The sequence below is a fragment of the Oxyura jamaicensis genome, chromosome 1 (assembly GCF_011077185.1).
Source record: "Oxyura jamaicensis isolate SHBP4307 breed ruddy duck chromosome 1, BPBGC_Ojam_1.0, whole genome shotgun sequence".
NCBI classification, from domain to species: domain Eukaryota; kingdom Metazoa; phylum Chordata; class Aves; order Anseriformes; family Anatidae; genus Oxyura; species Oxyura jamaicensis.
Window position 1 is genome coordinate 81400690 of NC_048893.1, and position 12418 is coordinate 81413107.

General features: G+C 46.9%; 1 protein-coding gene across 3 annotated transcripts in view; it reads right to left on the bottom strand.

The window, feature by feature from the left end:
* Window positions 1–3572: 3572 nt before the first annotated feature.
* Window positions 3573–12418, bottom strand: part of CASR (calcium sensing receptor) — a 76623-nt gene continuing 67777 nt past the window's right edge. For all 3 annotated transcript variants that reach the window (XM_035314325.1, XM_035314312.1, XM_035314316.1), the window contains exons 6-7: window positions 9749–9872; window positions 3573–6803 (exon numbers count right to left, since the gene is read on the bottom strand). In XM_035314325.1, coding sequence (XP_035170216.1) covers window positions 5353–6803; window positions 9749–9872 — 1575 coding nt within the window. In that variant the 3' untranslated portion in view covers window positions 3573–5352. The remainder of the gene's footprint in view (window positions 6804–9748; window positions 9873–12418) is intronic.

Consider the following 12418-nt stretch of genomic DNA (forward strand, 5'->3'; position numbering starts at 1 on the left):
CTCCATGCATGGAGGTTTTCAGGACCTGAGTGAACAAAGCCCCATGCTGCCCGGGGCTGCTGACCCTGCACTGAGCAGGAGGTGTAGTCCCTTCCCACCTGAACGACCTGCAGTTCAATGACAGGGCTGAAAATTATCACGTCCCGGCAGTTCTTTGATGATCTGCACAGCCTGTTTGCTTACTCCCCAAACAGCTACGAGAAAGAAGATGGTTCACAATCACCCTGACTAATCCTTGCCACAGCTGCCAGCAAGGAGCCAAAGCCTGAGCAAACCTGGGTGGGAATCCTTGCTGTCGAAAGGTAGTTCCTATGAGATCCCTAAGCCAGCTGCAGGGTTGGAGGGAAGCTGTCCTGCTTTTTCATAGAATCATAGAATCATAGAATCATAGAATATCCTGAGTTGGAAGGGACCCTTAAGGATCATCAAGTCCAACTCTTGACACCGCACAGGTCTACCCAAAAGTTCAGACCATGTGACTAAGTGCACAGTCCAATCTCTTCTTAAATTCAGACAGGCTCGGTGCAGTGACCACTTCCCTGGGGAGCCTGTTCCAGTGTGCAACCACCCTCTCTGTGAAGAACCCCCTCCTGACGTCCAGCCTAAATTTCCCCTGCCTCAGCTTAACCCCGTTCCCGCGGGTCCTGTCACTGGTGTTAATGGAGAAAAGGTCTCCTGTCTCTCGACACCCCCTTACGAGGAAGTTGTAGACTGTGATGAGGTCTCCCCTCAGCCTCCTCTTCTCCAGGCTGAACAGGCCCAGTGACCTCAGCCGTTCCTCGTACGTCTTCCCCTCCAGGCCTTTCACCATCTTCGTAGCCCTCCTCTGGACACTCTCCAACAGTTTCATGTCCTTTTTATACTGTGGTGCCCAGAACTGCACACAGTACTCGAGGTGAGGCCGCACCAGCGCAGAGTAGAGCGGGACAATCACCTCCCTTGACCTACTAGCGATGCCGTTCTTGATGCACCCCAGGACACGGTTGGCCCTCCTGGCTGCCAGGGCACACTGCTGGCTCATATTCAACTTGCTGTCTACCACGACCCCCAGATCCCTCTCTTCTAGGCTGCTCTCCAGCGTCTCATCGCCCAGTCTGTACATGCAGCCAGGGTTTCCCCGTCCCAGGTGCAGGACCCGGCACTTGCTCTTATTGAACTTCATGCGGTTGGTGATCGCCCAGCTCTCCAACCTGTCCAGATCCCTCTGCAAGGCCTTTACGCCCTCATTTGAGTCCACAACTCCTCCAAGTTTGGTGTCATCAGCAAACTTGCTCAAAATACCCTCTATTCCTACATCCAGATCATTTATAAAAATATTGAAAAGTACCGGCCCTAAAATGGAGCCTTGAGGGACCCCACTGGTGACCGCCCGCCAGCCTGACGCAGCTCCATTTACCATAAACACATTTACCATGTGTTTTCCTCACACTTTGCCTGCTCTGGGTAAGCAGCAGTGCTTACCAGCACTATGAATCTGACCAGTGTTCGGCCATCACCGCCACTCTTACAAAATAACGCAACGGAGACGAGCGCTGCAAAAGCAGGAACAGGAAATACATGCACGCTAAGGCAACTGGCAGAATACAGGAACTCTTCACAAAGATTCAAGCGAAGAAGATAATTTGAGAAGCCTATCTTGATTTAACAAAACAAGTTTTTCTCAATATGCACGCTCGGGGGGTGACTGCTCCCCGGCCGCCTGCCCGCTGGTAGCAACCCAAGCACCGTGGGGACGCAGGGCAGCCCCAGCCCCAGCCCCAGCCCACGCCGGGCGCAGGCCCTGCGGGAGCCGCCCGGGCCCCGCCGCCCCGCCCCGGGCCCATGGGGCTGTCGCCGGGCTCGTCCCCGGCGCGACCCCCTCACCTCGTCGGCGATCTTCTGGGTCTCGCTGGTGGCGGGCTGGGTCGCCGAGACGCCCCCGCACAACATGACGGCGGCCTCCCCTCTCCTCTCCTCTCTCCGCAGAGGAGCGGCCTTCACGCCGGGGCGGGCCCCGCTCCCGCCCCGGGGCCGGGCCTGCCGCCGGGGCGGGCCCAGGGCGCTGGGTTTGTGTTCGTTCCTGGCTGCTTTGAACAGATTCCATGGAAAAACAACAGCAAACCCGCCTCCCCCTACGCATCCCCAGCGCCCCTTGGTAAATTTGGTAAATATATCCCTGAATTTACTAGCGGTGGGTGTTGCATGCTGCAGGGACTTCCTGCGTGGGTAAGGGAAGACATGCATGAAACAGAACAGGGAAGGAGAATTTCTGTCCTCTAGCATCGTCCCTCTCCTGATGGTCCAGCAAATGCCAACCGAGGGCATGTGGTTCGATGTTGATTTTTGAGCCGTGGGGGGTGGGAAGGGGCAGCCATTCATACGAGTGACTTCTGGTGGGACATGCCAGTGGAAGGTCTTGGGCTCAAGCTTTCCACAGAAGCATGTAACCCAACTTGTCTTCATCAGTATTGTGCTGTGTGACAGGTGGCTGGGCAACCTTCCTCTCCTGGACATGGCAGGATGAGAAGATACACCCTCCATGCATGGAAAAAAAAGTTTGGTTGCAAATCGCCTTCATGGAGGGGTTCCTTCTTCACTGATTTTCCCTAGCCTCTAGTACATGTGTTGCTCAAATAAGGCTGCAGCAGAAGTATGCACATAGCCTGTGTGGCTTGAGGCTTTCAGCTCGGGGTAAGTGTGCACAGAGTGTGGATGGGGCTTCCCCAGGAAACTGAGCATTCAAATCTGTCACAAGAAAATTATGGCAGGCCTTTGAAACTTAATTGTGTGCCAGGGTAGAACTTCCTTTTAAGTAGATGTAATGAATTAAGAACACCCAAGAAGCTTAGCAAAAAATATCAATATCATCTACTATGAGTGTAGCCAGTGAATATTGTCCTCCAAACAAAGCAGGCAGTGTTGACTTCATTTCTCACATTACATGTGTTTGCACACAGTTTGTATCTTGTGTTGTCCTCATTTGATTCATTGAGAACATTGAGAACATTGATACTTTCTGCTGTCAGCTTCAGGGGCTCCTTACTAGGTCTGGCGCATAGGAGTGATTCACTAGCCCTAAAGTTATTTGGCTACTGAACTTTTACTAAGAGTGAGCTGTAATGAAAGTAATTTTTTTAGCCCTTTTGCCATCTAATAGCTATCTGCATTCGTGTATTTGGTTAGACCCAGGCATCCATGGGTTTCAATTACCATCTCTAAATTAAGCCTGGGGTGTGCAGTCAGCATCAGCCTGGGGAAGGGACCTGTTTTTTTTTTTTCAGAAACAATGAGCAACTCCCACTTGGTCCAGTGGTTTCTGAAAGTGTGGCCCCAGTGACTTGTGTTTTTAAACTCTTTTTTTTTTTTTTTCTTTTAACCTGCAGTGCCATAGCTTTAATCACATATTTTTGTTTGCAGGCCAAACAGTTAAAGTTGGATTGGTTCTTACATGGTGTAATTAAAATTTGAGCCCACTTTAAGTTGAATATAACAGAGCAAAAAAAGGGTTAAAATAACTTGTCTTAATAGCATTCCTCGTTGGGTTCTGGATTTCCACTGTACCCTCATAAAACAAAACTCCTCAGCAGCCAGTGGAGGTTGCAAAACAAAGTTTTTATGCAGTAATGTCACCTGTAAGTTTTATTTTCCTGCCCTGGCAAAAGAACAAACAAGCAAAAACAGTAACAAGAGAATTGTATTTTCCCCAACACATTCACACAGTCCTTTCGTCTCTGCTCATGCTAAGCTGCAGGCCTGTATACCTTTCCACAGTGTTCTAGACTACTTTCATGGTTGATGAGCGAAGGTACTGACATCTTCACAGCAGATGCCTGTTCTTGTGTATGGGATCTGTAAAGAGGGAAGTAAATTCTGCAACATAGCCTCACCTTTCCTGCTGGGCTGCCAAGGGGCACTCTTTCTTTCATCAGGCTGCAACAAAATCTGTTCTAATGACTCTTACTTCAACCTTTCCAGCATGGATGGAGAGGAACCAGGCATACCCTGAACAACCAGGAGCACTTATGTCTGCTTTTAGGGGTGTAGAACAAGAGTCAAGAGTAATGAAGTTCGACTGTGCTCTCTTTTAAAGTCCTTGCTCTTCTCTAGCTACCATGCACCCTTCCTGTTCTAAGTACCCTCTCTTCAAGATGGGCCAGGAGGGACATAACCAAGTAGAAGGCCTATAGGAACCAAAACATACCAAATTTACTCATTTGTCTGTTGGAATATGGCAGAGCCCAGGTCTGTATATTTTCTTCACCCCATCATCTACCAGCATGCACACTTGCAATATTAATCTGAAATATTACCAATTTTGGGGGCTATTTCTCTATCCCTAACTCCTCCATTTCACCTAGTTTTATTGGCTTTGTATCAGGCCCACGAGTACTGTCATGACTAGCGCAATGCTATGTGTAGGTGTGAGGCAGATTAATATGGCAAAGCACAACACTGACTATGGTGTGAAAGGGTTAGCCATGTATGCCATGTGGAATATTACAGCGGCAACACTTTGTTAAGCATACAACTACTAGCAACATAATCAATCATGAATACATGTCATTGTGCTCTCGCAACGTTCTCCAGGGGCATTTACAAGCTGTTCTCCCCCTCCACCAAAGCAGGCAGGTTGGAGGTAAAGCCACCTCAGCTGGAAGAAAACGGTAGGAACCTAGTAGCTTGGTCTAGTGCAATGGAGTCTAGGAAGGGTTTAGTCCAGTATTTCCTGCTGGGCGGAAAGGAGAAATTGGGACATTACTAAATATAAATAGCAAGGCGCTCTGTCACATTAAATACTTTACATGTTCACACCCTTGGCTGTACACAGCATGCAGGACGTTGGGGGCTTTTTTATTTCCCCCCTGACTGTGCTTTCCCCAAGTGAAACTGTGTATCTTGCTTTTGAAGAGCTGAGAGTCCTGATGCACATGGTTACAGATCACATATACTGGGTAAAGAGGGAATATTATACATAGTGGGGAAGAGGAATATTATACATAAATGTAAAAGCAGAGTATAGTGGAATTGCCCAGTGCCTCCCATAGTCAGCTGAGTTGCAGTCTGGCAGGAAAAGCTTACAGAGGCAAGGCAGCATGCAAAGTTCTGCTTAAGCCCCACCAGAGGCAATCTTCACTTGTCCTTCCAAGATGTCCTGATTTCAATAAAGCAAATGCAAATTCAGTTCAAGGCTCCCCAGACACAGGCTTCTGACAGTCCTTCCTCTGGAGGCATGTGTGTTACCCTGCCGGCACTAACAATAACGTGTGGTGGGGCTGTGTCACAGATATGTATCTTTGTTGTCTTTCCCATTCAGAAGCAAGAGGTGAGCAAGTTCCTCTTGGGGACTGGTGCGCTTTTCATGATCTTCTTTTGTTAGGAATGTACTGTGTTCTCTGTGACAGAGCCTCCTCCAGTGCCTATAAAATTTCGAGAATTAGCTGATGGCAGGGAAGGCTCTGCCTCAGGGCTTGGTACCTCTTCTTTGGTGTCTCCCACCACTGATTCCTGCGAGCTGGACTCTGGGCTGGAAGCTGCCTGGAAGCCAGGCTCAGCACCGAGGGACTCACTGTTCTGCAGGGGAAGCAGGGCCCGATGCCGCATCAGGCTGTCGTCACTGTTCTGGGCCTCCAGCGAGTTCCTGCGCTTGGTGTTCCTGTTGGCCATGGCGTTCTTCTGTGGTTCCTCGAAGCTCAGGGACAGGGTAACTGTGCCACTCCCAAAGCTGACCTTTTGCTTGCACCCACGCTGCTGCTGGCGCTGCCGCTCAGCGGAGGCTGGTAGAGGAAAAGGGTCTTCATGGTTGCTTTTGCTGCTGATGGAGGAGGAAGGGGTGGATCCGGTGGAGCCTCCGAGGCTGTTGGAGCGCTTGCGTGACACGTTGCTCCGTCTCAGCGTGGCCCTGGCAGCCACCTTGAAAGCATGGGCAGCTGTGCTGCAGCGCACTTCCTCAATTGTGTTGCGGGACGGCTTGAAGAGAATAATGTAGACTTTGTTGAAGAAGATGCAGGCCAGGAGCCCAAAGCTGGCGGCCAGTATTGCAATCACCTCCACGGCAGAGACAAACTTGCCATATGTGCTGGCATAAGCAGGGATGAAGGAGATCCAGACAATGAAAAAGATCAGCATGCTGAAGGTGATGAACTTGGCCTCGTTAAAGTTCTCAGGCAGTTTTCGAGACTTGAAGGCAAAGAAGAAGCAAATGGCTGCCAGAAGGCAGGTGTAGCCAATGAGGAAGCCCAGGGCCATCAGGGAGCCCTCATGGCAAGTGATGAAGATGATCTCATCCTCCAGCTCATGGTTTCGATAACTGGATGGTGGGGCTGTGTAGAGCCAAATCACGCAGATGACAATCTGTACAAATGTACACAAGAAGACCAGGAGGAACTGGAGGTTGAGGCCCCACCACTTTCGGTGAAGGCTTGTGGGGATCTTTGCCTCAAAGACAAGCAGGACACGGTTGGTTTTCACCAGGATGCAGGAGATGCAGAGCACAAAGCTGATGCCAAAAGCTGGCTGCCGCAGACGACAAGTCCAGTTCTGGGGCTCACCAATGAAGAACAATGAGCTGGAGAAGCAGCAGAGCAAGGAGAAGAGGAGGAGGTAGGACAGCTCCCGGTTTGTGGCCTTGACAATGGGAGTGTTGCGAAATTTGGTGAAGACTCCCAGGACAAAAGAAGTCAGGAAAATTCCCAGCACAGCAAAGAGAGTCAGGGCAATCCCAAAGGGCTCTGTCCAGGACAGAAACTCTATTTGCTTGGGGATGCAGGATGTGTGGTTCTCATTGGACCAGTAATCCTCAGGGCATTTGTCACAAGCGCTTGCGTCTGAAAAACAAGTGACAGGGAGAGGGAAGGTTTGTCAGAATAATATACTGAAATGGGAGACAAAGTGCATGGCAGCTATACTTTGTTCTTCACCTTAAATACAGGGGGTGTTCCCTTCAGGTGCCTGCAGGTTCACAATATCATTTGTTACTGTCTCAGAGTGTTTTACAGTGAAACAACAAGCCTGCCAACTTAAAACAAAACAAAACAAACAAAAAGCAAAACAAAAACACAACAACAACAACAACAAAACAAAGTCCTGCCCATGCACTCTACTTTTTGGATCCATTTCTTGGTAAAACTTTGCAAAGCTTGTTTGATTACTTTTAGCTGTTACACAAGCTGTGTCCCCCTCTGTTTCTTCATTTTTATCATCTGTTTCTCTCTGTCTTCGTACTTCTCATACTCTTATCATCATGTGAAACATCCTGCCTGTCTCTGCTAGAGAGAAAATGAAAAATGTGCTTGCCTCCTTAAGCGCTTTGAGAGCTTATTTCATATTCCTTGGAGGTGAGTCTTAGAACTGTTTAAATTGCTCATCCCTGAAGACAGGAAATGCCCTTGACTCCCAGCACACTCTCATTTCATGCTGGAACATCAGGGGAAGATGTGTCCTAAGGATACCACTCAGACAAGCATCCCACTGATAGTTGCAGAGGGAAAATTGATGCCTCTGTGTCCTTCCTCTGCTTAAAAATATTAGAACCTATTGGGATGGCAACATCCGTCTCCAATGGCTGCCATAATCAAACGTAAGAGCCTGCCGCTCTTGTTCTTCGTCAATCCAGACAGGTCTTGTGCTCCATTGGTGAGGGTCATGACTCCCTTGATAGCAGTGGAAAGGGGTTGAGAGCAATGAGCTGGAGGTCACATCCTGCCTCTTCCTTCAGGATTTCATCAGGATAGCAATGGACTGCAGTGGGTGTTGGGAACAACCACTCAGAAAACCCCTTTCAAAGCAACCTCCCCTTAAGCTTTGCACCTGTGTGTGGACAAAGACCCTGAGAATAGCTCCCTGAGAAGAACTTGGTGCTAATGAGGAAGTCAGGAATGCAGAGCTACTGAGTGCAAAGTATTTCAAGCTCTCTTCTTCTGGAGGGGTGATTGCAGGGAGCATCCACTGCTTGATATGATTCTGCTCTCCTAATTACTGCTTGGCTCACCTAAGCTGTTCACATGAAAAACTTGCACTGGATGTAAAAGCACACTCAGAAGCTCCCATCACCATGTCATTTCATTTACTTTTGTTCAGCCAGTCATTTTTATTTTTTGTGTGTCTTTTACCTGGAAGCCTATTGCAAACTGCATGGAGGGCAGAGCTAACTTCACATACCAGGGAATTCAGCCACCTCCACCTGATACAGAGGCAACTGTTTATCACTGCATCCTAAAAAGTGCTTTCACTGTTGTCTTGAGCTGACCTAGAGACTACGCTGCCACTTAAGGGAGCAAACCAGATTTCCCTCCTCCCCCAGGGCTGCTTGTTCCTTCCCTTTCTTTGTGTTAGCACGAGAGTTCATGCAGCTTCTTGTTCCAGCTGGAAACTCAACCTGCCAAAAAATGAGATTGTTTTCAGGAAGACCACAGACCTGATCCAATTTGCTCTGTGGTTGCACAAGTACTAGACAATGAATGAAAGCAAACAGCTCAGGGAGGAGACGAGAGATTGTCTCCTTCAGTAGTATCACTATGTCAGTTTGATGAGACTGGTTGTGAAACTGTTCTCTATGCCTATAAAACTGGTAAGTACAGGAAATAAAGAGCATTACTGTCAGCTGAAATTGCAGCAGAAAACTGTGGAGTCAGAAAGCAGTCATTCCCTCAGCCTCACAAATTTCACAAATGTCCCAGGGCCAGCTCCCAAAATCTTGTGAAAAACACCAAATGACACCTGCTAAAAATGACCAGGATTGCTTCTATTTAATTAAAATATGTTACATGTAAGCAACTTGTAATATATGTTTATGTACATATAGTGCTTTAAAGTACTATATGTTTACTATGTGTTCTTGTAAAAATATTACAATTCCTGTCTGATAGGATGCAGATTAGATTCTCTCCCAAAGGAGAATACTTCTTCAGTCTTGCATGCAACCTACTGGTTTTCATCTCAAGGTCTGCAGTATGCGCTGGGGCTGGTGCTGCTGGAAAGGGTCCTGAGCACTCTGCGGTGTGGAGGGGACTGCTGCTTGGAAAGGATTTACTTGCTTTCATTAGCCTGGGGATGTCCAACACCGAGGAAGCACTAATGGTGTTGGAAATTCAGAATTTTTCAAGCAACTCTAAAACTGGAGTTAACTTTTCCCTTCACTGCAGAACCTGAGTGGCTTGATCCAAGCTCCCACCACAACCAACAAAAAGAATGCCTGTGGGTGTCTGATAGGACCCAAGAGATTCTGCTCTTTTGCAGCACCAATGTTCAACAGCAGCTGTGGTTGGTGACCTCGTAAAGGGAAATATTCCTCTTTGCTTTCGAAGTCGGGAATGGAATGGTCTTTATTTCTTTGTAAAACATGAAATAAGAAGCAGATAACAAGAGGAAAGATGGAGGCAGACAGAAAACTACGGTACCTAGGATTAGGGTAGAGAGTGTCTCTTTCCTCCAGGTTTTTGGATAAACAAAAGCTATTGCTACAACACAGTGGAGTTTGCCTGTGGCCTGAGATGCTCCCAATGTGCAAGTCCTTTTCAATTTCTCTGTCTCGGTTTTCCTTATTCAGAGCAGGAGTGACAAGCAGCTTAGCAGAACACAGGACCTGAGGACCACAGGACTCAACTCCCATAAGCTTCTCAGGAGAATGTCCCTCTAGGCTTTCTGTGAAGGTCCCTGGCAAAGCAGCCTCCAGCTCAGCACTGCAGGTAAGTAACTTCAACAGAACTGTGGGTGATGCACAGAGGGCTCATATGGTCCACTGCAAATGCCAAAGCAACCCTGTGGGTATTACCTGTTTCATCACTGTACTCCCCGTCGGGGCAGTCCACGCACTCAAAGCAGCAGGTGGGCTCTCCCTCAATAATGCCCTTTCTGGTGCCTGGGAGGCAGTCCCTGCTGCAGTTAGAGAAAGGTACCTGCAAGAAAAGAGCCCAAAGAAGGTTAATGGTCGCAGTGCCCCATGTACAGCCTTCCCACAGCAGGACCTTGGGATTACTCCAAGGGTGTTGCTGCTTGATTAAATGTTGGAGAACCTCAGACAGTCCCCTCTTCTTTCCACGGAAGAGACACATCTTGCATAATAGTCTTCCCTCAACCCTCTGCAGTGATACTTGTTTGAAGGATTGCATCAAGGAATGGTGAAGATCAGCAAGAGCTCTGTAATCTCCACTGTGTTGCAGGCACTGTGAACTGGTTTGTGACCCATGAGACATATGCCAAAAAACAGTCCGTAGGTGATTAAAAGAAAAGACAATCCATGTCTACCAGCAGGAATTTGAGTCAGCCTTGGAGATGTTGGGCTCTGACTGCTGATTCCCAATCCCCTAGACTGCATATCGACTACGAATGATTTATGGGACTTAAAACGGTTCCTTGAAGGCCACTTCCTCCCACTGTCCTGAAGACCCACTCTGGCCTAGAAACAAAAAGTAACATAACAATGCAAGAGGAGCCTTCATATTAAAGAGAGAAAGGCCCCATTTTAAGAACACTGAGCATCTACAGATGCAGATCAGCATATATATAGCAGATACAGAAAAGGAGATGTCCACAAGAAGTACACCTTAAGTTTTCCATGTTGAAGTCCATAGAGGGGACTTGTAAACCCCCCATCTCACTTTAACCAGAACTTTCAGCAGAAAGGTTACACGGGTTTCCAGGCTTTTGCTGCTGCAAATGACCAGTTGTGTCACCTACTGACTGAATAACTATCCTGTTCATGAGCCCACCTAGGCGTGGTCATACCCTGGCAGTGAGTGGTCAGATGAGCATGCATGGGCATGTGAAAATGTTAGTTAAACCCACATTTTCCACTTCCAGCAGAGTGCCCTGACCTGTATGTAGCTAAGGGCTGCTCTGGTTGGAAGCCTCCACTCGTTTTTTTTTTTTTTTTTTTTTTTTTTTTTTTTTTTTTTTTTTTTTTTTGCAGGTTTTCTGCTATGTGGAAAGGAATGAGCCTCCATCCCCTTCTCCATTCCTCACCACAGGATCTAAAACTTACCTGAATTCTTTAACTTCCTCACTTTTCCTGTTGCCTGACCCAAGTGCTGCTAACCTTCTCATCTCCAGAAAGCTCATCTGTGGATATGCTTAGGCAGTGAGCCTGGGTTTTAGTCTAGAAATTGCCTGTATGCAGGCATAGACCTCAGCCACAGGGTAAGCAAGCCATGGGTAGTGGCAACTCCTTTGTGGAAGTGCCCACCTTTTAGCCCAGGTATTCATATGCAGAGAGTGGTTGCTGCTGCCTGTTGCTCTGAAAAACAGTTGCAGCATGGTTTGGGAACCCTGGTTCTAAGCTGTTAATCAGGATTGCAAAACCAATTGGGCAGTTGCATATCCAGGGCAAATCCCAGCAGCTCCCCACTTGAAGCACTTTCTGCAGCAAATTGTTAATACCTATTCCCTGGGTCAGTTTTTCTGCACACTGTGCATCCACCAAGAGGATTTGATCACTCTAGACTGTCCTTCCCTAGGCTACCAGTGATGAGTTTGAACAGGGCTGAATCAAAACCCCAACTGAAGCTGTGTGCTGCTTCTCCATTATCTACTAAGCTGACTGTGCTGCCAAGGAGGAAAATTAAATATGTTTGACATGATTTCATCTTGACAGATCCAGGTTGCCTTTTTCTTATCAGTTTATTATCCTCTAATTGCTTATAAACTGTTTAATATATTTTTACCAAGTTTTTTGGGTTACTGAAGCTCAGCTCAATTGTGTATAATTCCCTTGGCTCTCCAATATCTGCTTTTAGAAGCAGGTATTATGATTACTCTCACCTAATCCTTTGAGACATCATTCGTCCTCCACATTTCTCAATGGTGAATTGCTAGTACTTTTGAGATTGCTTTGGCTGCCTTCTTCAGTATTCTGTGGGAAATTTCATCAAGTTCTGCCAGAATGAATCTATCTTACCTACTCTTTAACTTGTTCTTTTGCAAATCTGGCCAATACTGCTCTTCCCGTGTTAAAATTATGTTTAATGGTTTTTTTTGGGGGAAGATTGAAGCCCAGAAGTCTTCAATGAGTATTGTACTGGCTAGTCTTTTGAGCAGAGCCTTTTATCTTGAAGAAATTCAAATTCTATAAACTGAAAAAAAAAATAGCTACATTAGACCTAAAGATCATGATCCCTTCCTGCTGGCACACAATTTACCTGCCCTGGCATGAAAGTCATCAATAGCCAGCTGCATAGGACAGTGAATAGAGATAAATGTTATACTGTTGGAGGAATGCAGACCAAGAAAACATAATTACTCAGTTTAAGTGGGAAAGAAAAAAAGGAAAGGAAAGGAAAGGAAATGAAAGGAAAGGAAAGGAAAGGAAAAGAGAAAAAAGAAAAGAAAATAAAAGAAAAGAAAAGAAAAGAAAAGAAAAGAAGAAAAAATAAAATAAAATAAAATAAAATAAAAAAGAAAAGAGAAAAGGAAAGGAAAGGAAAGGAAAGGAAAGGAAAGGAAAGGA